This window comes from Propithecus coquereli, unplaced genomic scaffold (assembly GCF_000956105.1).
Source record: "Propithecus coquereli isolate 6110/MARCELLA unplaced genomic scaffold, Pcoq_1.0 Scaffold205, whole genome shotgun sequence".
Taxonomy (NCBI): Eukaryota; Metazoa; Chordata; class Mammalia; order Primates; family Indriidae; genus Propithecus; species Propithecus coquereli.
In genome coordinates this window covers 138,754-162,267 of record NW_012145523.1, presented here as the reverse complement: position 1 = coordinate 162,267, position 23,514 = coordinate 138,754, and the positions used below count along the sequence as shown (strand labels likewise).

The 23,514-nt window shown below is 36.2% G+C and overlaps 1 protein-coding gene across 1 annotated transcript in view; it reads right to left on the bottom strand.

The window, feature by feature from the left end:
• The window catches only part of ENAH (enabled homolog (Drosophila)), a 72,906-nt gene that overhangs the window by 19,122 nt on the left and 30,270 nt on the right, over positions 1-23,514 (bottom strand). The window contains exons 3-7 of the mRNA XM_012644035.1: positions 20,495-20,551; positions 15,207-15,291; positions 4,695-5,032; positions 2,706-2,816; positions 6-82 (exon numbers count right to left, since the gene is read on the bottom strand). Of these exons, the coding sequence (XP_012499489.1) occupies positions 6-82; positions 2,706-2,816; positions 4,695-5,032; positions 15,207-15,291; positions 20,495-20,551 (668 nt within the window). The remainder of the gene's footprint in view (positions 1-5; positions 83-2,705; positions 2,817-4,694; positions 5,033-15,206; positions 15,292-20,494; positions 20,552-23,514) is intronic.

Sequence of the window (23,514 nt, the reverse complement as noted above, 5' to 3'; positions counted from 1 at the left end):
GGGGGGAGTGCTGCGGAAGTCTGGGCGGGACCCGGTGGGAGGGGTGGAGGGGGTGGAGGTGCAGGTGGTCCCAAGACAATGCCTAAGAGAAAGAAATGTTAAGTAAGATCACCAACAATAGAGGTAAGTGATACTATTTTAAGTGGAAAGATATGTAGAAGGCCAGGCTAAATTAAATTGACTCAAGCATTTACCACACATTGATGAGTCCAATTTATCATAACCTTTAAAGTCTGAATCAGTTTTACACAGACACTAAAACATAAAGGCAAAGTACATATAACTACGTGATGTTAGAGCTTTAGTGATAGAACTATGCAACAGATCATCTAATTTTTTTCATGGAAATTTGGTAAATAAAATAAATTCTTATAAAATTTGGGAGAGAGGTAAGCATCCCTGAAAAAAGACAAACTAGTATATACAATGACAGTTAGTACCATTTGAAATAACAGACCCAAAATAATCCATGTAAACGTTAAGTGTTGAGACAGTAAATTCTACAATAGTGAAGATATATTTTGTTCATAGACAGTCAAAGTGGCTGAATTAAAAACATGAAAGAGGGGTGAGTCCCAGGCTTCAGTATTTTAACAACATTACCCATTTGAATGCAATGTGTAGCCAGGGTTGAGAATCACTGAAGTAAAGGAATTTACTAATATAAAGTAAAATCTCAAAATAACTCTCAGAAATAATTAAATAACAAAAAATTTGAAGTTCACAGAGTTGTTTTATCCTACCAGATGGGAGGTAGGAAATGTTCAAATCACAAAGAGGGAGTAAAACACAAAGAGAGTGAACACGAATTTATTTAATAACAGAATACTAAAATAGTAGGTATTTCCTTCATGAAGGCTTAAAAGGCGTGTTTTAGGACAAATAAAATGCTACATGTGCACTGAGTGGTAACTGGTAACTTTTTCAGCTTGAGCAGTTGCACAAGCAGAAAACATAAATTGTTCAAAGAAGCATACAGAGCAATAGACTGTCCATCTTCTGCAGGCCGTGAGAGTTCTGAGGATACAGCAGGTAGGTCATTTAACTTGTGAGGCTGGCTTTGCCTCTCTTGTCCAGTATTAACTCTTAGTGATACTAAATTGCACATACTAGAATTTTGACTCAACTTTTAAACAAATTTGACAAGTCAACAATAAAAAAAATAGACACACAGTGACAACAAACCTTATAAATCTTAGGAACTAAGATTTTTTTTTTTAAAGGGGAGGTTTAAATCCAGACTATATCACTGTTTCTGTAAGTACAAATTTGTTTTCAGCTTCCTTTCTGCAATCCTCCCTAAATCATATTTTTAAATACAAGGGTTGGTAAGCATCTTCTTATTACGTACAGAACCAGGTCCTTTTCAACTTAGAAAAGGAGAGATTACATCCTTCCTTCCCTGTTATCATAACAGCAAGGTGGGTGGGGGAGGGGGAATAACTGCAGAGGATGCTGTTCTTTTTCAATTATCCCTTCAGCCCACTGTTTCTTGCAATTTTGGACCCTGAAACCCTTTAGGACATATACAAAGCCTGTCATCCTCTCTACCCTCCTACAAAATCAGGATGCTCCACAGGGTTAAGGTGGCACCTGTCCTGAAAGTCCAACATGGGAAGTCCAATACATAAAGGCCCAAGATCAGAACTGTTTCAAAGGAAATTCTAGGAAGGTGTTATCGTTTTGTTTTTTTTGGAAGCAGAGTCTTGCTCTGACGTCCTGGGTAGAGTGTAGTGCCATCACCATAGCTCACTGCAAACTCAAACTCCTAGGCTCAAGCAATCCTCTTGCCTTACCCTCCCGAGCAGCTGGAACTACAGGCGCGTGCCACCACACTCAGCTAATTTTTTTCTATTTTTGGTAGAGACAGGATCTGAGCTCTTGCTCAGGCTAGTCTCAAACTCCTGACCTTAAGCAATCCTCCTGCCTTGGCCTCCTAGAGTGCTAGGATTACAGGCGTGAGCCACAGCACTGGGCCTTTTTTTTTTTTTTTAAAGGAAGGTTCTTGCTCTGTATCACCCAGGCTGGAGTGCAGTGGTGCAATCACAGTTTGCTCCATCCTTGAACTGCTGGGCTCAAGTGATCTTCCTGCCTCAGCCTCCCAAGTAGCTAGGACTATAGGTACATGCCACCATATCTGGCTGAATTTTTTTTTTTAAGAGACAAGATCTTTCGATGTTGCCCAGGCTGGTCTCAAACTCTTGGGCTCCAGCGATCCTCATGCCTTGGCCTCCCAAAGTGCTGGGATTACAGGTGTGAGCCACCATACCTGGCCTTAGGATGATGTATTTAATGACCACAGTTGGGCACTAAATATACCTCTAAGTCTCCCAGAAACTAAAGGAATACTATTTAGATCATACATTTATTGTACGGTAGATCAAACGGGTCAAGAAAAGTTTTCCTAGTGAAAGAAATGTATTATGGGGGCCGTTAAACATATTTAACAATGATACCACAGAAGATTCCAAAACCTAGCTCAATATGGAAATTCTTCATTTTGATCCTCCAAATGCAATTAATCCAACAGGAAAAAACAACTTTATTTTCTACTTTAATTTAAAAAAATTTAAAAAATACATGGCACTACTGCATATAGACATTCAACTATCAAAACCACCCTACCATTCTTCTAGGCAATTAAAGTTGCTTCTATATAATATTTTCAAGTGATTAGCTGTTAGTGGCAATAACAGAAGCCTTACCCTGTTGGGCTGGAGTCTCGGCCGGCTGAGAGGCTGCCTGCAAGCCTGGCTCAGAAGCAGAAGAGTCTCCCAGCACAGAGTTTAGAGGAGTCTCAACAGAGGCAGGGGCAGCTGCAGAGGGAGAAGGGAGAACACTAGGCTTGGATGAGGGAGTTGAGGCAACAGGGGTGCTTGGAGGAGGAGAAGCTTGAGATCCACAGTGTGAGAGTGATGCGAGGGAAGGCAGTGGAGGCGGCGGCGGAAGAGCTGCTGGCCCTGAGGTAGGCGGTGGAGACACTGGATATGTTACAGAGTCAAGCAGCCCATTGGGTGCTGTCGGTGATGGAGGCATTTGGGGCACAGGAGAAGAAACACAAACAGGGAGGACAGGCCTTGGACCAGTAGCTTTGCCTGGGGGGCTGCTAATCATTATTGGAGGAGATGGAGGGAGGGGCGAAAAATTGGAAGTAGACCAGGCACAGGGCTTCGTAGCTGGAGGCTGAGAAGAGGGTGTGTTCACAGGAGAAGAAGGTCGAGAGTTTTTGTTCAGAGGACGAGGAACTGTAGCATAATGGGGAAGAACAGGGTGGAAGGCTGAACCTAAAGATGTTGCAAAACGTGTCGCTGAGTGTCGCAGTGGTGGTGTAGGGGGTGTGGAAGTAGGTGGCAAAGCAGTCACTACAGCATAATCAGGAGTGGCATCTGACACTGGAGCTGAGATGACTTTAGCATATGATGGAGGAGGTGCTGAAGGAGGCTGGCAACTGGAATACTCAGGAAGTGGAGCGTTATACAGGGAGCTGTCTGAAGATGGAGCTGGACAGAAGGTGGAAAGCAGCAGCGAAAGACAGGATAAAAAAGGAGAGAGAAAAAGGGAGCTAGTGAAGCCACAAAACCAGCATTCAGACACAATGTATAAATGTAGACTACAGTTAGTACCACAGCATTAGGCACATGTGCAAATAACCACTTTCACCCAAAAATATTTTAACTTGTAAATACATTTTGAGATCTAGAAGCAGATGAAATAAGTTTTCTTTTTATCTAACAAGTGGATTAATAAATTAAATCGATTAATTTATCCTTTACAAGAAAAGGCTAGTAATAGTCTTAATTTTTATTATTTAGTCCACTAAAAGGACATGAAAATTACATGAGTAGGACCATAAACAGAAGACTACATTTAGTTTTTTTTTTTAAAAAACAACAAATAGCAAAACTAGTAAAATTGGTAAGACATTTTTACCACAAAGGGTGAAGAATTTTGGTCAATGCTTATTTATGAAAAAGTTCTGTTTTCTTGGCCGTAACTCCAGAAAATAATTAGGTAGTTAAAAACAAATAAATTAAACAATAAACCAACCAACCAATATTTAATCAACCCACACTGAAACTTTTGATATAAGCCATAAGGAATAAATATATATCCTATAATGAATGTTAATTTAAATGAATGTTAAAATATCCCAAACTTCCAGCCGTATCTTAATTCTTAAGTTTTTAAATAAACTCCATCAGATTTAGTAATTTTTAACAACACTAGAAAATAGATTTATACAGTTTTAGAGAGAATATTTTTTTACCTATTGTTTTAATTCCTCCTTCAAAAACTTTCAGCAAATTTCTTGCTGAGTGGTGCTCTAATACTAAAGAAATTTGAGACAATTTAAGTGGGCTCATAGGGGAAATACATTACAAGTTCATCCAATATAAAAAATCTCCCATAAAAACACACTTACACTTTATGGCCAATTTATAGGGAGTTAGAAGAATTAGAATGCCAGAATAAAAATTTCCAAGAGCTTTCTTTAAGTCTCTAAGCAATAAAAGCAATACAGAGAGAAATCAAAAGAAAACGTTAAAGTAGCAATTGCTGTATATTTTTCATAATTTCGAACTGAATTGCTTAATCCCAAGCATCTCATATGTGAAATAGTTTAATACGTGACTGCACAAAATATCATCCAAGCTCAGACACAAAAAGCACAGAACAGTCTGTAAATTTCTTACCAGCATTTGATATTCTGCGCTCTCTCTCCCATTCCAACTGTTCCCTTTCTAACTGTTCTTGTCGCTCCCTGTCTTGCCTCTCCCGTTCCAATCTCTCCAGCCTCTCCCGTTCTTGTCTTTCATGCCTCTCCCGCTCCAGGCGTTCCTGCCGTTCCTGCCGTTCCTGCCGTTCACGTTCTCGTTCCTGTCTCTCTCTCTCCAGCTGCTCTTGCTCCAGTCGCTCTCGCTCCAGCCTTTCCCTTTCTAACCTCTCTCTCTCCAGCCTTTCCCTTTCCATTCTTTCTCTCTCCAGTCTTTCCCGCTCCAGCTCCTTCTGTCGTTGCTGTTCTTGTAGTTGTCTGAAATAAAATTAAAAAAAAAAAATTAAAAGCATGCACTCATCATTAAAAAGCTATTGTTTTCACAGTAAATGTATGGGAACTTTATTTCTGATTCCAGTAAAAGCAATGTAGAGCACACAATCAACATCTTCCTCCCAGGTGAATAAAGGCTACCTTCAAGATGACTTATGTTTCATACACATGAAAATAATTCCTCTGACCAGCATCATATTGGCTAAATGCTTTAGCACATTACACTAAGGCCTCATTTCATTCTGTACTTCTCATGAATAAAGTGTTGCAAATAAATTAATTTTCCAAATAACTGAACATATCACTTTAATGAGAGTCATTACTTTAATCATTTAATAAAAAAATTTGTAAAACTGGCAAACTGGTTTCACTGACCAACACCTAAGTGCACATATAGGAATAACATTTATTGGGCGTCGGGCAGGTGGGAGGGGGGAGGAGGGGATGGGTATATGCACACATAATGAGTGCGATGCGCACCATCTGGGGGACGGACACATTTGAAGCTCTGACTCGAGGCGGGGAGAGGGGGCAAGGGCAACATACGTAACCTAAACATTTGTGCCCCCATAATATGCTGTAATAAAAAAATTGTAAAATTATAATTTCCTTCATAAAATATACTATCAAATTTTAACCGTACAAGTGACACATTATCACTTCAGAACATACAAGGGCTAGCCACAGCGCAGTAAATGTTTGCTGAATGAAAAAAGGACAGTTGAATAAGAAGAAATAAACTTTAAATCACTGAAATCTCATATTCAGAGGCAACTATAATTAACATTTTAGTGTGTATATATACTTTCAGACCTTTCCTTGTGTAAAAATACAAACTTTAAAAGCCAAATAAAATGGAATCATACTTCCCTACTATTCTGAAATCTGCTTTCCTTTCTCTCACTTAAAATATTGTGAGAGAAATTAATAATAACTTTATCCCAAGTTACTTATTTCAGCATCTTTATTTTCCATGAGTGCATAATATTTTACTGTTTAGGGTTATCCACAGTTTAAGCAGTCTCCTATAGTGGGATATAAGCTATCCTAATACTATTACTAATAGTGCAATAAACATTAATCTTCATCTTTGAACCCTTTTCTATTTGTTTCTATAAGATCAATACTAACACAGGTTTGCTAGGTGAAAAGGTATGAATTTCTTAAAAAAATTTTTTTTGTACAGGCAGGGTCTTGCTACGTTGCCTAGGCTGGTCTCAAACCCATGGCTTCAAGTGATCCTCCTGTACCAGCCTCCCAGAGTGCTGGGATTACAGGTGTGAGCCACAGTGCCCCAGTCTGATTTTTGATACATAGTTCCAAACTGTCTTTAGGAAAAGTCGTGCCAGTTGACCACCCCCTTAGCAAAAGTTATCTTCATCTAACACATATATATTTCATAGCATTGTGGGCAGATTAAGTGAGGTAATACCCTAAAAGCTGTTTAAAAAGCACCTGGAGCATAAGAACACTCAATAAATGTGAGCTGTAATAATATCTGGACATTTCAAAATGGGACCTTTCCTGGACTGGCCAATGAGCTGACTGAGTTCTGATTAGAGGCAAAGCTAAATGACAGAACATGTATGCTAGCCTTTGTTCCTCGTAGTAGTATCAACACACCAATAAGTTCTTTCCAAAAATCTCTCCCCTCGTGTTTCCTAAGCTGACTTTAAAACAAAAGAAAAAAAGCCTACTTTACAAGTAAATCAACCGTACTTCTCTCACAAAAACACACAGCCTCTCTTTGGACACATCACCATACTTACCAATGACTGCAAGAGAAAAACAGAAAACAACCTATGGTAGTGCTTATGATGAGCAGTTAAGACACTGAATACCAATTAAAAAAATCAGAGTTTCAGGATATAGCACTGACTTCATTATGCTATGTGATAAATAACTAGCCTCCAAAGTTTTTGAGGGATAACAATATCAATGTGGGGAATGAGGGGAAGAAATTAGATGTATTCAAAAGAATGTTGATTAAAATAAACAGAAAAAAGTCAGGTTTTTTTTTTTTTTTTTTAGTAAACTACATCTAATGAATAAACTCAGCAGGGACTTGTTTTAAATAATAAACATTCAACATGTGTCAAAAAATAAGGCCCACTTAAAATGTAATACTCTTTCAATCGAGATGGGAGGGCAAGAAAAAAATATTTAAAAAAATATAATACTCTTAGCAATCTGTTGGGGCCCAAAAAGCAAAAGATATGCCCATATTATTCTAATTAGAATACATTTGAATACAGAAGCTAAAGAAAGGTATTTAACTTTAGATCACAGTAGCTGTACCAAGAAATCTGCGATGAAGAGATCCAAGTTTTTAGGTCCTTTTCTCATTTCTGTGTCACTTCTATTTTTGTCAAAATAATACAAGTACAGGCCGGGCACAGTGGCCCATGCCTGTAATCCTAGCACTCTGGGAGGCCAAGGAGGGAGGATCGCTTGAGGTCAGGAGTTCGAGACCAGCCTGAGCAAGAGCGAGATCCCATCTCTACTAAAAATAGAAAGAAATTGGCCAAAAACAACGGAAAATAGAAAAAATAAGCCAGACACGGTGGCGCGTGCCTGTAGTCCCAGCTACTCGGGAGGCTGAGGCAGTAGGATCGCTTGAGCCCAGGAGTTTGAGGTTGCTGTGAGCTAGGCTGACACCATTGCACTCTAGCCCGGGCAAGAGTGAAACTCTGTCTCAAAAAAAAACAAAAATGAATAATACAAGTACATAGTTTTTAAACCTTATAACAAAAACCAGCAGTTCACTGCCCCAACTCTCCCACCTCTGTTTCTTATGTCTTAAACTCTTTTAGCTGTTTCTTATGTTTTAACTTTAGGTCTCTACTTTCTAATAGAAAGATACCACCTGCAACTCCCTCACCACACGCAAGCTTCTCCTAGTATGGTCATGGGAAAATAGTGATTTTTGGTTAAATCAGTACTCAGGGTTTACCTTATTAATATGATGATGTACATACATTCTGTTGACAAGTAAGCCACACAGTATTCTATGACTGCATTTTGTTTCTCACTCAAGTTCTTAGTTATTTTACCACAGAGTAATGGCTCTTTCTCTAAGCAACACAATGCTTTCAACACAAAAAAAAGTAAGCTTCAGTCATAGGCTGAAGGCCAGGTATGGGTAAGGTGATTTGAAAGAATGAATGAATAATGGCATTTGCAACTAGGGTGTACTGACTTAAGAAGATTGTTCCACGTCATAATATTCTAAGGTGTTCAGTCTATAAAAGATAGAGTATCTAGTGAGAAAAAAAGCACAATGCCAGAGAGTATTTCCAGGTTCATTGATACATGACTCAAACAGGCAATCCATATAGCTGCAGGAGATTCTCTGACCATATTTTCTTGTTTTGAAGGTAAGAAAGGAATGTGTTAAAGACCTCCAGCTAATTTTTAGCCTGCTCACTGAAAAGAGGTCCATCTAAACATATTTCCCAAAATAGTGTCAAGCAGAAAACTTCTGGTTTACAAATCTTTAGTGGTATGAATAATTCCCACCTAAATTGGATGGTTTATGAACCCAACTTTCATGTTTTGACCTCTAAAACAAGACATTTGTGTATCTTTTTAAAAGGAGTTTCCAAATTTATAAATTTTGCTTTCTCTGAATTACCACTGCCAATTCACACACAAAAAAATGTACCTGGCTCCTCTTCCTAGAGTTCTCTCTACAACTGTTTTCTTTAGTCATTAAATAAAATCTGAAGTCTGAAAGTTTTTTTTCAAAGTACAACTGTCCTAATTCTAAACTATGGAAAAATTCTGACAGACTACTTTAATTTTTCTTTTAAGTTAGGATATGCATTCTACAACAATTCGAAAGTTTGAGAAAACAATATAATTTTTTTCAGAAACAATTATAGCACAAATGACCAATATTACAGCCACTAAAGCATTTAAAAAATAGTATCAGACATAGTTCCTCCTACTACCAAAATATCTACTTCTCTCTAAAACAGCCCCAAATGTAAATATATACACAAAGCACTGCCCTACAATGAAATTAATAGCTTTTTTACATAATTTCAACCATGTATTTAGTTTATTGTTGACTCAAAGATTTATTTTTTGAAGCAAGTACAATACAAATAACAAAATTTCAAAATACAGTTCATCCAGTCTTACCTACAATGAATAGTGTTAGGTAAAAAGAGTGATTTCAATTTTGACATAATGAAGTAGGAGAGCAGACTAGGAAAAATGTTCTGAGTTCATAACATTTACTAACACTGATGCTATTAATATTTGTCAGAAAACAAAACTATATACATAATGCTTTGATTGTATAACATCAGCATTTCACTATTCTATTAGTAAACAAATGAAAAACAGATAAAATCTAACAAGATATTACAAAGCTCCTGAGACAAGACCCAATACTTACAACAGAAGGCGGTCAACTCTTGGTCCATCCTGCCTCTGAAGGGTAACTGGAGGGCTATACACTTTCATTGCTCCAACTCCTCAGTTATATGCTGGAATTATTATTCCCCTTTTATAATTTTCAGGTAGTAAAGATGATTTGTAAACTATTTATAGACAATAACTAAATTAAGTTCTACATTGAGACTAACATAGGACTGACTCACATTTCTTAGAATAGATTTTTTTCATCATACCCAAGGAAGCCAAATATTAATAATATGAGTACTAAGGCACCAAAAACTGATTTAATAAATGATACACATACGAATAGAAAACTATACTATCATCATATTGAAGGCACTGGACTAATAACATTTAACATCTAAAGCAAACATTTATCAGCTCAACTTTATACTGATTAAAAATAAAAATTAAACTTAAAAAATATATAACTTAAAAAGTCAAACAGTATTAGAAGGCTTATAACAAAACAGTGATCCTCTTACCAACCCTTAACACTTGTGATTTTGCCCCCAGAAGCAACTACTTTCAATACTCTATCTCATTTCTGAATGTGGTAATTTGTTTGCAACTATGATTTTATTTTATTTTTTTTTTTTTTGAGACAGAGTCTCACTGTGTTGCCCGGGCTGGAGTGCCGTGGCATCATCCTAGCTCACAGCAACCTCAAACTCCTGGGCTCAAGAGATCCTCCCGCCTCAGCCTCCCAAGTAGCTGGGACTACAGGCCAACTATTACTTTTTGATTTTTCAGAGTTAGATGTTATGTACTGGCTTCTTACTATACAAATGATTCAATTCCTACATCCCTGATACCCCTAAAACCTTTTCTTCTTCATTCTCCCAATAAAATCATAACACCACTTTGGATACTTCAATATTCGCTTATCATATAATTCACTACTGATCACACTTACTTTCCAGAAAAATTTTTTTCTTACTCTTTTTTTCTTACTCTGCTAAAAATTAGTACTTTTAAAAATTTGATTCTTTTTCTATATACCTACCCCTATTTCACCCCAAACTCTCCACTGGAACTGTAAACCCTTTGACTGTGGTCAAAAATAGCAAGTGATCAGGTTTTATGGTTTGCTTGTTTTGTCTTTCTTCCCCTCAGAAACACCCTGTCAGGAGCCCTTGGCCCTCCTGGCTCCAGTCAATGGGTTGCTTTCACCTAAGGTTTTGCCTTCTCCTTAGTCATACTGGGAATTGTCTTATTTCTTTCCTAAGTTGGATCTCTTGTTTCCTGGATCCTCTCATGGTTTCATCATTCTTTGAAACAGAAGACATCTTCCAACAGCTTCCTAGGAAGTTGTACAGAAGAGGAAGTTTTCAGATTGGAAAGAATTTCTCTCTGGATTTTGAAGCTCCCCAACTCCTCACCCCCAAAAGCTTTGAAATCTTCTCTTTATTCTAATGTAGTATTGTAAAATTCCACAGTGATATGCCTTGGTGATGGGTCTTCTTTTTTTTCCCCACTTACTGGGCTGAGCACTTGGTGAGATTTTTCAGTCTAGACCAGAAATTGGCAAACTACAGCCCTAGGGCCAAATCTGGCCAACACCAATTCATTTACATGTTGTCTACAGCAACCTACAAAGGAAGAGCTATGCAAATGGCACAGAGACCTTATGGCTCACAAAGCCTAAAATATTTATTATCTGGCCCTTTACAGAAAAAGTTTGCAGACCTCTGATCTAGACGATCAAGTCACTGAATTCTAGGAAAATTTTTTATGTTACTTATTGGCAGATTCAATTTACTGACATTTTTGTTCTCTGAATCTCCCCCTCCTATTATTTGGATGTTGGACCTCCTAATCTGGTCTTACTTTACTTTCTTTTCCATATACCACCTCTATGTTTTATCATTATTTTCAGGGTAATTTCCTCAACCTTATTTCTCAAATGTTCTGGTTTTTAATTTAATGCAGTTATTAATAAAAATTTTTTCCAAGTATACTTTCTTGCTCTCTGAAAGATTCTTTTAAGGTAACTACCAATTTTTGTTTCATTCATGAAATATATTCTTTCAGTCCTCTGAAGCTATATTATGGTATATTTTTAGGTTTTCTTCTGCTCCCTGCACTGTATCTATTTCATCCAATTTCAATTCTTTGTTTTGGTCTCCATGTTACAGAAGTTACTCCCAAAGGTCTGATGATCCTTGGCTGTCCATTCACATTTATAAGTAGCACTAAAGCTGATCAGAAGCCCTTAAGTAAATGAGCTTCACTGGCAGAGACCTTCAGTGTCAATATCTCTGTCTTTTCTCTTGGCCAAGGCAATGTTCCCAAACAGGAATCTTAAGATTTCTTTCCTGGGCTCTGCAGGTCTGGCTGCCAGCATTTAGGAGCAGAGCAAGGGAAAGGGCAACTCTGCCAACTTTCACTTAATCTCTCTCTTCAGTTGCCACCTCACCCACCTCCTCATGATTGTGATTTTATAATGCAAATTAATAATGTTTTTCATTACATGTTTCAGCAATAGTGTAGAGAAGAGCCAGTTAAATAGCCAAAGTTAACAGGACAATTTCACTCAGCTTATGAAATAAAAGTTGGCCTGAAGGTATTTTATTATGCTTCTGAAAATGAAATCAAGGAAAACAAAAATGATTTTTATATGAATATCCACATGAAATAAATTCTGGAAATATAATTTTTACTACGAACCAATCACACTAGACTATGCTATACACCCTTTCCCACTGTGTTTTCTCACCTACACAACTAGGTCCAGCCATGCGCTGCTGTCAGCTACAAGAAAGTGAATACCAGGAACAAGTGTCTATATAAATATTTAGTAGATATTTTGTGGTTTTGTAGAATTTTTTTTCCAAGTATGGTTTAACCATGGGCAAAAACAGACTGTATGGGATGTAGTAGGTCAAAGGCAAATAACAAATACCTTTCTTATACTTTGAAATTACTAAAGCAACCAAAAGCAAGACACCTTTTTATTCTAAGATCAATTCAGGAAAAGAGTCCTAAGAAGAAATTTCTTAGCATGTGTATATAAAGTGCTTTACAAGGTGGACACAACTCATCTAACCATACCATCCGTCCTCTTGGGGAAAGAGGGACTGTGCCCACGTTGCACGTTTGTTTGCATCTCCTTGCCTTTATGTGCCCACTCTTTCTGCCTGAAATGCTCTTCCCTTCTATGACTGCAAACTCCTGCTTTATTTTCTCCTTGGGCACAGCTCAAAGAGCACCTCCTCCACGAAGGCTCCCACCGTCTCCCAAACAACACAGACAAAAGAGCCTAGGCAGCACAGAGAGTGTGTATTATCTCATTTAATCAACCCCACAATCTTTGAGGTGATGTCTTTATTACCTCCATTTTACAGCAGCACCTGGGAAGTCTCCAAAAGGCCATTTACCAGTTAAATGTCAAAAATTTCTCCTTCAGATCATGGGTTTAGAATGGGAAAAAAATTAAGCAAAAGTGAAGAAAATTACTACACTAAAGATCCAAACTTACGTTTTTCTGCCTTATCCCCCAACACTGCACATAAATTAATTCAGTACCAGAAACTTCTTGGCTTTTTATTAGAAACTTTATTCAGGTTTCTACTCTCAAAATAGCCTTGTAATGTTCACTGTGGAGGTAATACTCTTACGGAAAATAAACAATTAAAAGAAAATATAAAACACTGTGTGACTAAGTTGTTGGAATTCAGAAAAGAAAAACATTGGCGTGCCTGGAGAAGAGTCTACAGAAAGTAACGATGCAGTGAGGAAGAGAAGGGCACGTCGGAAGAGGGAGACGCCAAACACAAGCAGAGGGAAAATGAGCACAGCGCGTGGGCACGGTGCATAAAGAGACAGTCGTGAGCGATGAGAGAGAGGCACAGGGTGACTTTCTAAATGCCAGGCCGAAGTAAACTGGACGTGAGGAGAGGTGGCCATAAGGAATGCTAACCAGGAAGGTGACAAGACAGGAGTATCCGGACTCTTACTCAGGTTGGCAGATTGAGCAAATAATCTTCCCCTACTCCAAAATTCACCTGAAATTCCAGAATGTAATTAAAATGTATACAAATAAACCCATGACAAAGTAGAATGCTGAAGAGGGTGGTCATTAGTAGAGCAAATTTATTATCAAATTTCTGGAATTTTCATTCCTCAGAATGAAAGCTAAATTCTTTACAACAGCCTGAAGGTCCTGCATGATTGGATTCCCATTACCTTTGACTTCATCTCCTACTGCTCTCCTCCCCTATTCTTATTCTCTCTGCTCCAGCCTCCACGACCTTCTTGTTTTCCCTTATACATCTTGCCTTAAGGCCTTTGCACTGACTGTTCCCTCTGCATGGAATGCACTTACCCAGATATCTGCTTAGCCAATTCCTTCCTTTCACCTCAGTGAGATCTACCCTACCAACCTATTTAAAATTACAACCAGCATTTTTCCCCTACACAACATATTAACATAATCTCCTTTACTCTGCTCTATTTTTTTCTATAGCATTTATCATCTTCTACTATGTCGCGACTACCATCTGATTAGGTTAAGGGGTTTTGCCCCCACCACCACCTTGTTCCGACGTAACCTAAGCACTTAGAAAAAAACAGTGCCTGGAATGTACAGGGCTGTCCCAAAAGTCGCCATACACAGGGAAAATGGGAAATCGTACCTAAATGTACCTTTTCTTATTCTTTTTTTTTTTTTGAGACAGAGTCTCACTCTGTTGCCCAGGTTAGAGTGCCATGGCATCAGCCTAGCTCACAGCAACCTCCAACTGCTGGGCTCAAATGATCCTCCTGCCTCAGCCTCCTTACGTAGCTGGGACTACAGGCATGTGCCACCGTGCCTGGCTAATTTTTTCTATTTTTAGCAGAGACAGGGTCTTGCTCTTGTTCAGGCTGGTCTCAAACTCCTGAGCTCAAGTGATCCTCCCGCCTCAGCCTGCCACAGCGCTAGGATCACAGGCGTGAGCCACCAAGCCTGGCCTAAATGTACCTTTATTTACAAAATATTCCTTACAAAATTGCACAAAATTTTTCCTTTGTATGGAGACTTTTGAGACACCCTGTATCATAAATATCTGAGCAGCAGAGGTATCCATAGTCCAGAATACACACTGAAAATGGCCAAAGCAAACATAGGAAGAAGAACCTGGGAAAGACCTAACTTGCAGTCAGCATGCAGAGAGAACCAAAGCGGGCAGTGCATACATAACCAAGCTGATTGACAAACACGCTGTCTGAAGAACAGCTGTAACAGCTCTTGCACTCTTCTCCCCAAACCCAATAGAGAATGGTTTTGTATTCTGCTAAGAAACCCTATGGCAATCTCTCAAGATCAATGCCTTAAAGAACCAGCCAACACACTCTAGCCCGGGCAACGGAGTGAGACTCTGTCTCAAAAAAAAAAAAAAAGAACCAGCCAACACTATTTCAACTTTCTAGTTAAATTAGTCATGTGAAAACTGATTACTTTAAAATTATTATAAACATAAAGATGAGACCTCTTGAATTGTAAAGACATTTTATATGTTGTTAATTGTATTTAAATATTTTAAGCATGCTATGAGTTTTACAAAAAAGCAGGTACGAATATATATATAACATCATGTGTCCAGCATAAAAGTATCTGGTCACTTATTAATGATGATTCCAAAACTTAACTAAGAATAAAAGTTGTGACTTTCAAACAACTGACAAAACAATCTACTTTCAATATTGGGATATTCCCAGCTTAGCCTTCTATAGTATAAAGAAAAGGACAAACAATAACTTCTAAATTTACCTTCTTTGAATTTCCAATTCTTCTTGGGATGGGCCATTTTGAACTTGGACAGGTAGTTGTGAATTTTGTCTAGGCAATGTTGGCCCTACAGAGGGAGGAAAACATTATAGGTGAATATTATCTTCATATCTAGCTGGATAGAGGAGATAAAATCATGAGAATAACACAAAACCATCACATATTTACAAATGTATCTTCTTTTTGTCTAGCAAAATAAAATATAAGCTTTACATAACACACAGCAAATGAAAGACTGCAACATAATATTGTCATCATCTCCAGAAGGCTTACTTGAAACAAATGGAAAACATCAACAATAAAGGAAAAAGAAACATCTATATATGAAGAGCTTGAGTAAAACAAGTGTTCAATGAGCATCTGAATAGGCACCTAAGCTTGACATTTTCTAAGACAATGAGACATTCTCTTTAGGGTAATTATTCATGAAGTGGAGAAGGAGAACTTAAATGGAAAATCAGAATTCAAAAACTCACCTAAATAGAACACTGGAAATGAAAAACAGGAGAGAGAGAGCATGAGAACCTTATTACTAGACTGAAGTATGCTAATGCATTTATCAAATTTGCTCAATTTAAGCTGCCATTTTTGTTTAATGGCCTGGCATTTCCAATACTGGTGAAAACAAACATTTGCTAAACTTTGATATAACAATTAACCTACTTATCTGAATTTCTAATGTAATAAAGGTAATCTTAACAACTTTTCATTTGGGGGTAAGAAGAAAAAAAACCTGCATTCACATCAACATGGTTCTGTCATGAGAAACTAATAACCATCCATTCCCACATATCATGTACAGTGCAGATCCATTTTTAGCATTTTAAATAGAATGCCACTAAATTATGAGACAACTTAAATGTCACTGGATATAAAAATTAAATGTGTCATAAAATGAGATAAATACTGGACCTAATATATGATGCCTAGGGTTAAAATAGAACAATCTTGAAATCTTATCAAGTAAACAAGAGAGTAAAGAAATAGTATTTATCTTCCACTCTTGGAGAGGAATATATGAGTATTGATATACTATACATATCTGTGAATTCTAGTATGCCACCAAATGCTCCTAGCAGATATTTTTGATAGATTTTTATAGACCACTAGTATTAAAAAGTTAGTAAATAAATGCTTCTGTGTACTAAAGCAAATTCTTGTAATCCATAAGCTAATAGTAGTACAAAGTATCTATTTTGTACTAGTGGAACAGATTTCACAACTAGAAGTAAACATTTATTAGGATGTAATACAGTATTGGTGTATCCCCAATGTAGAAAAACAGAAGTAATTCAATCTGAACTTACCTACTAAATTTTTCCCTCACCTCTTTACAAATGTTTTCAGATTAATCATTTAATTTGTCCTATAAAGACAAATTAGATGACAATAGCAGTGATATATTTCATTAGATTTCCTAAGAGTCTGCTATTTTGAGAATCAAATAAAGGAAATATAAAAATATATTACTCCCATATAATCAGTAACAACAACAAAAAACCCAAAAAGCTTTTGAAATTAAATACACACATAAAGGTTTGCATAAATCAAAATATATGATAGTTGTCAAATAAACAGACTAGAATTCTTTCCTTGGGAACTTAACATAATGATGTAAAAATAAAAACAGACTGTCATATTAGGCCAAACACTAATGTTCAATACTTTCTAGGGAAAAGATCTCTCTTGTGGCAGAAGGATGGGCACATGCAAGGTGGGAGGGTAAATTTGAGAAAGTATAAAATGTTTGGGGGATGTACTTTATACATCCAAAGTTGTATTTATCTCAAACTATTAAGTGTGAGGTATTTGGCATGGACAACTCACAAGACCATTATGGTTTAGCTATTTTTTAAAGTAATGTTTATCTGAGTATTTAAGTGGAAACCTCTGGCTTAAATAATGAAACAGTTGAATGTAATAGTTTAGACTTGTTTGGCCTCCACCTCAAAGAAGAATGCATTCATAGTACTCACATCTAGGACAGGCATCATTATCTCAACAATAATATTCATGGATTACACTCGTTGGTTAAAATCTAAGTTTTAACTGAAATATATAAATTCAAAAAGAAGACGTCAAAATTTCAACTCAACACTATTGCTTTTCATTAAACAGGTTTTTAAAAAAGAAAAGTTTGAAAAAAAAATAAAAGTTTGATATAACTCACAAAACAAACTGAGAAAAAAATCTTTTAGCAATTTATAGAACCTGTTTTGGAATTTTCTTAAAAACTTTTTAAAAGTTTACTAAGCAAATCTGTTTAGAAAGGAGGTTTTATTTTAAAATATGGATAATATTTTATGGCTGATATCATTAGGTATAAAAATAACTAAAGTTTATTTCTGTAGCTGAGAAGGAAAGAAAAACTTCAAGGAAGATCTTTTTAAAATGGGGAGAATTTTGATACCAAACAACTCTTAGAATTCTTTTCTAGTAATACATGGTTCTTTGTGGTAATGGGCTATTTGTCTTTCTAGACATCCTTTAAACGGGGATTGGAGGGTGGCATCCCTCCCCTTGGCAATTTTTCACATCTATATTTAATCCGGTTGTCTTGCTTGTTTCTTCTTCATCAACATTGTCAAGTTGCAATAACTAGCACATTGAAATTTATGTGCATTTAAAAGTTAATATATAATATAAACACTAAATAAAAGTTCCAGGTAAATCATGAACTTCAGAGGTACACAATTACATTTTTCTTTCTTGTCAAATGTTCTCATGGGCTACAAAATTGGTAAATAATATCAAAGGTCCCACATGCAACATGAAGCAGCAACTAAGATTAGGCAAGGCTGTCAGCTGCCACTGCACGCTCAGGAATGTAACTATTACTTCACATAGGTCATATTCCTAAAAGTATCTGTGCTCTCATAAAATATAAAATAGCTACCTTCACAACCATTTCAGTGGGCAAATGATAATATTTTATGAGCATTATATGGTGGTTAATAGCGCTCTTTTAGGGAAAAAAGAGAGACAAGTTAACAATCAAGGTTAAGAAACGCTCCCGCCTGTAATCCTAGTACTCCAGGAGGCCGAGGCGGGAGAATTGCTGAGTGCAGGAGCTCAGGAGACCACCCAGAGCAAGAGCAAGATGCCGTCTCTACCAAAAATAGAAAAAATTAGCTGGGCATGGTGGCATGCTCCTGTAGTCCCAGCTACCTCCGGAGGCTGAGGCAGAAGGATCAGGAGGCAGGAGGCAGGAGTTTGAGGTTGCTGTGAGCTATGATGACACCACTGCACTCTAGTCCAAGTGACCGAGTTGAGACTCTGCCTCAAAAAAAAAAAAAGAAAAAAGAAAAGACAAGAAAAGAAAAGAAACGAGTGAACCTTCTTTGCTTCTACTATGTGTTATCATAAAGAATAGTTGCTGTTCTGAGAGTTAGTTCTCTCCCTAACAGCCAATGGCAATGGTTGATCTTAATCTGTCCTGGCTAGAAGAGGTATATAGCAAAGTTTGTGAATTACTATTTCCAATAAAGAAAATGTGGCAATGTCACTGACAGTAGCCTACCAATGCCGAAAAATCATATTGGAAGAATCTGTTTCTAAAACAGGAATGGCATTTCAGTCTTGCCTTCAATACTGAGTTTTGGCTAAAGTACATTTCACTTACTGTCACATTTTAATTTTCACAAATCTAGTTTCACACTTAACCACAGACTATTTAAAAACACAAGACTAAAAGACAAATAGGTATTATTATATACAATACAATCAAGTTTAAACTTAGCAAAGTGTTAATTATATTGTTTGTACACAGTTAAATTAAAGGTAACAGTGGGGAAAACCTGTTTTTTAACATATTATTTTACAATTTTGAAAATTCACCTTCGGTGAGGCCAAATCGATCTTTTCTCTGCAACTGGGTAAACTATTATTCTACATGTGAATTTCAACGTATTAAGTAGAAAGCTACAAAACATCAAGTGGGTTTTTTAAAAATGCATTAAAGAGAGTCTTAATAACATAAATATCAATAATCACTTATGACTAGTTCAAAAGATAGCCTGGAAAAAACCCCAGGAGGAGGCAGAAAAATCAGAAAAGAAAGTTACTGATTAAACAGTTAATCTGAAATGTTTGATTTTGGAATCTGGGAGGGAGAGGAGGGACTTACAGAGCCACACAATAGGCCCACTGCTGTAAGGGGCACTTGGAGGTGACTAAGAAAGACAGTAGAATTTTCTTTTCTTTTTTTTTTTTTTGAAATTTATAACACATACTTCTTTGCCTAAACCAGTAAGTACATGAATTCAAAAATGATTCTCTTCATAAAGAAACAATAGCAATAATACTGAGGAATCACATTAAAAATTCTGAGTCGCATGGATAAAGTACATACATAGCTGAACTGCTTATGTAAAATTTTAGCAGTACCTTATATCATGTTATAACTTTATCTCTCTCATAAAATAATCTGGCTACTCAAGGTATACCTTAAAAAGGTATATATAAGTCAATAAAAGCTCAAATAATGAAAAGTCAATTTCTGGAACTTGGGCTTTTAACATAGAAAGTTTTAGGATCAAATGGGGATAAAAAGATTTCAGACAAGGATGTGTATCTATTTATAGATAGATATATCTCCTTGTGTGAGGGTAAGGATATGTACATATCTGATTATCTCTAATTTGGGGTGGCCAAGTGACATTGGTTTGTCCATGCAAACAATACATACATGTGTACACATGTGTGTATATGAAATTGAAAGTGAAAGAAAACATGAGCCTAAATTCACTCCTAAGCCACAGATGTTTAACCTACTGAGTAAAGGAGGCTTTCAATCCGAAATCAACTTATTAAAGCAAGTAATAGCTTACACCTGCCTCGCAACATGCACACCTAAAATTAATTCAAGTTAAGCAAAAGCTCCCTTCAAATAAAGCATATTTACATTCCTCAAATCATATTAAGATGGATATAAATTTTTCCTTAAATTCTAAATTAAAAGTTTACTCCCAAACAAAATAATAAAAAACAAAAATGAACAAACAAACAAAAACTCCTATCATTTGTGTTGGAAGAGGTGGACAAGAATAGTTTTAAGATCCGAATTCTAAATAAATCCTGACAATCCAACTCAAAAGCTGACCAAATCACCTACATGAACCACAACAAATATCACAACATAAAAACAGTAGCTTGCTGTATATCCCAAATATCACAAACCAGACTATGGCCTAAGGAAACAAAAATTATGAAAATGTGCAAGTAGTATGTACCACAGCTTGAAAAAGTAATGTAAACATAATGTTGCTTACCACAGAAAATACATCGCAAATTAGTGCTGTCCTGGGTAGCAGTAACCTTGCTCTGGGCTGCAACAGACACCTTGGTGTTAGAAGCTTCAAAGGACAACGGGCGTCTGAAGAACGTCACATAAACTAAAAGGTGCTTTGAAATGTTCAAAACGTATTTATACATACGTCCTATCTAGATCCTCATCCTGGAAGCTCTGTAATTTAATAAAAACGTATCCTCTTTAACATAAGTTCTTTAAAAATTTTATATGTAGTCTTATTTGTGGAAAAACCCTATAAGCAGCCATAGATCAAATGATGCACTTATAGCTCAATTATTTCCTAAGTTATATCATCAAAAAGTGCAATCCACATTTTAGGATTATGTATTTTAAAAGTTAACAGAAATAAGGTAGAAGAAGTCAGGAGTCTACGGCCATTAGAGTTAATTTCATGAGCTCTACCCTCTCAGTTAGGAGAGCTGCATCTGAAAAAACTTTAGGGGAAATTCTTAAGATTATCTTAACACGAGATTAACTCATTTCTACTAGCTGGAAAAAGACCAAAGCCATTTTAAACAGCCTACTGAAATAAAGAGTTTTATATTAATTGATATGAAATAGAATCTTTCTTTCCTTTGCCCTTTGGAAAAAAGTCAGCTATTCATTGTTTTACCAAGCCACGTTTTACTGTTTCTTTTTTCCTTGGTATATATACATATTTGACAAAATATCTTATTAAAAATGTGTGGCCACATCAAATAGCCATTTATTTAGGCTATTTACATTAAAATTTAGCATAAGTGTCAATGAAGTAAATTTTTTTTAGGAGGAAAAAACTCAATGAGAAGGTGGTAATTTATGAAAAGGGGAAGGGCTTATCCAAAATCAAGGTGACACTCACAATTGGGATGAGAAAAACAAAAATAAATTATATACATACTTTACTACCACTTTAGTGACATCCAAAACTTTACATCAATAATCTTCTGTAAAGAAATTCTTTTCAGCATGGGAAAGGTTTTTTCTTTTTCTATCAATATTAACCAAGAAACAGTTACTGGTTAAAAATACGTATTCTTTAAACAATACAACCCATGCTAACTAAAAAAGTTTTAGTAGAATCAGAACCAAACCAATTTAAATTTAAAGAGTGTACATCTAAAAATGGTAATAAACTTAAATAATCAAGAGAATTTTTCATCCTTTTTAGAAATTAAATTTAACATAAAAGTCTTGCTTTAAAAATAATCACATACAGCAGATATTTGCAAACACAAAATAAGTAAAACTGATAAATGTCACCTTTGCTAAATACTGCCAACTGATCACTCTATTAAAGTTGCATGCACAATATTTATCTATAGTAATGACATAAGATACAGAAAGACCAACAAGCATACAGATAAAAACGTCTACCAACCTAATGAAATCATTCCAAAGGAGATAAACAATTCAGAAAATTTTTAAGAATTATAAATTTAAACTGCTTTTTAAAAAATCTATCTTACCAATGTTTGTAAATGGCTACTTCTATAAAACCTTTATTAAAGAAAACACACCTAGTCTTCAGTTTTTATACTTCAGTTCCCTGAAATCATATTTAAAAGGGAAAAAAACATAAGGACAATTAAAAAAAAAACTTACAAGAAAAACCTGAGAAATTATCTTGTCTCTGACAACAAAGAAACTGCCACATCCTGTTACCAATCATTTTGGCAAACAGTCACCGGACAATTGTCAGAATGCAGGTAAGCCTTACTACTGCATAAGACAAAACATTTTCAACCCAAAATTCCCAATCTTTCTTATAATTTAAACTATTAAGCAACATTCTTGCACTTGGTATCTTTAAGCATCTTCTTTCTGATGACTTTTACTTCATGCTATCATGTAAAATATTGATCTAAATTCTGATATGGTTGCTTGAATTCTACTGCAGTTTGCATTTTCCGAAAATACTAAATTATTCATTCTACCATATACATAAGGCTAACAGAACTTCCTGCTTAATAATGATGCATTAACTCTTTCTTCACTTAGTCGAGAGAGCAGAGTGGAACTGAGAAAGAACATTCACTGTCCAGGGTAAGTACATTTAGTAATATGTTTTCAGCATAGTGTTAAGACTAGCACTGAACCTTAGCACATAAACCTTACATTTTACCTATCAAAGAACATTTCTCTTTTAAGTAGCCATAATAAAACAGGCATGGGGCTGACAGAAATTAGGGTGAGCCCCAGAGGAAAGTATGAAATAAGAAGACTGAAATGAATCCAAAATGTAAAATTTAACATTTATATTAAACTTCTAGAGAAGAAAAATGACCATCTCCATCAGCTACTCTGACCCTAAGGTAGTCTTGTCATGCTTGTCCATTTATTTACTAATGAATGCAGTCTGTGAAACAGCTACCCTCAGGCTTTCCCCCCGCCTTTAATACTCTTTACCATTAGGTGTTTTATATGAGCAGGGAAATGTAGAAACCTTGGGTGAGATATTAACAGTGGAAAATAACGGCTGTTTAGATTTGATCACTATTCCTGTATTTTATTACTATAAACAATTACTACAGTCGACCCCTAGCATTCATGCTTTTCCCACCAGAGGTTATATTAGCAGTTAGTCCCAAGGCAATTTGTAATGGGGATATTACCCATCTCAGCATTTTTTTCTGAGGATTAAATGAGATGATCTGATATGCACTCTCCGGAAAGCTGGTCTGTTGAGTGAGTAAGCGTAGCATCAGCATCTACATTAGTGGTGTTCACACTTCTCACAATTAATAAGGCCCCCAGGTATCTCTCTCATGATTGTTAAATTCTACTACTGGTACATTTTTGAGAGGCAGTGAAAGCAAATGTGTTTGTGCAGAAGGGAGGCAGGCACTGCAGCAGTATGGCTGCCTGCATTCTACAAAAACAGTTACCATATTGTAGAGCACTGTGCTAGGAGACATGAGAATTACAAACAGTAAATTTTATTCAAAACAATGGCATTTTGAAACATTTTCAAAAGCATTATTTCAAGTTTTGTTTTAA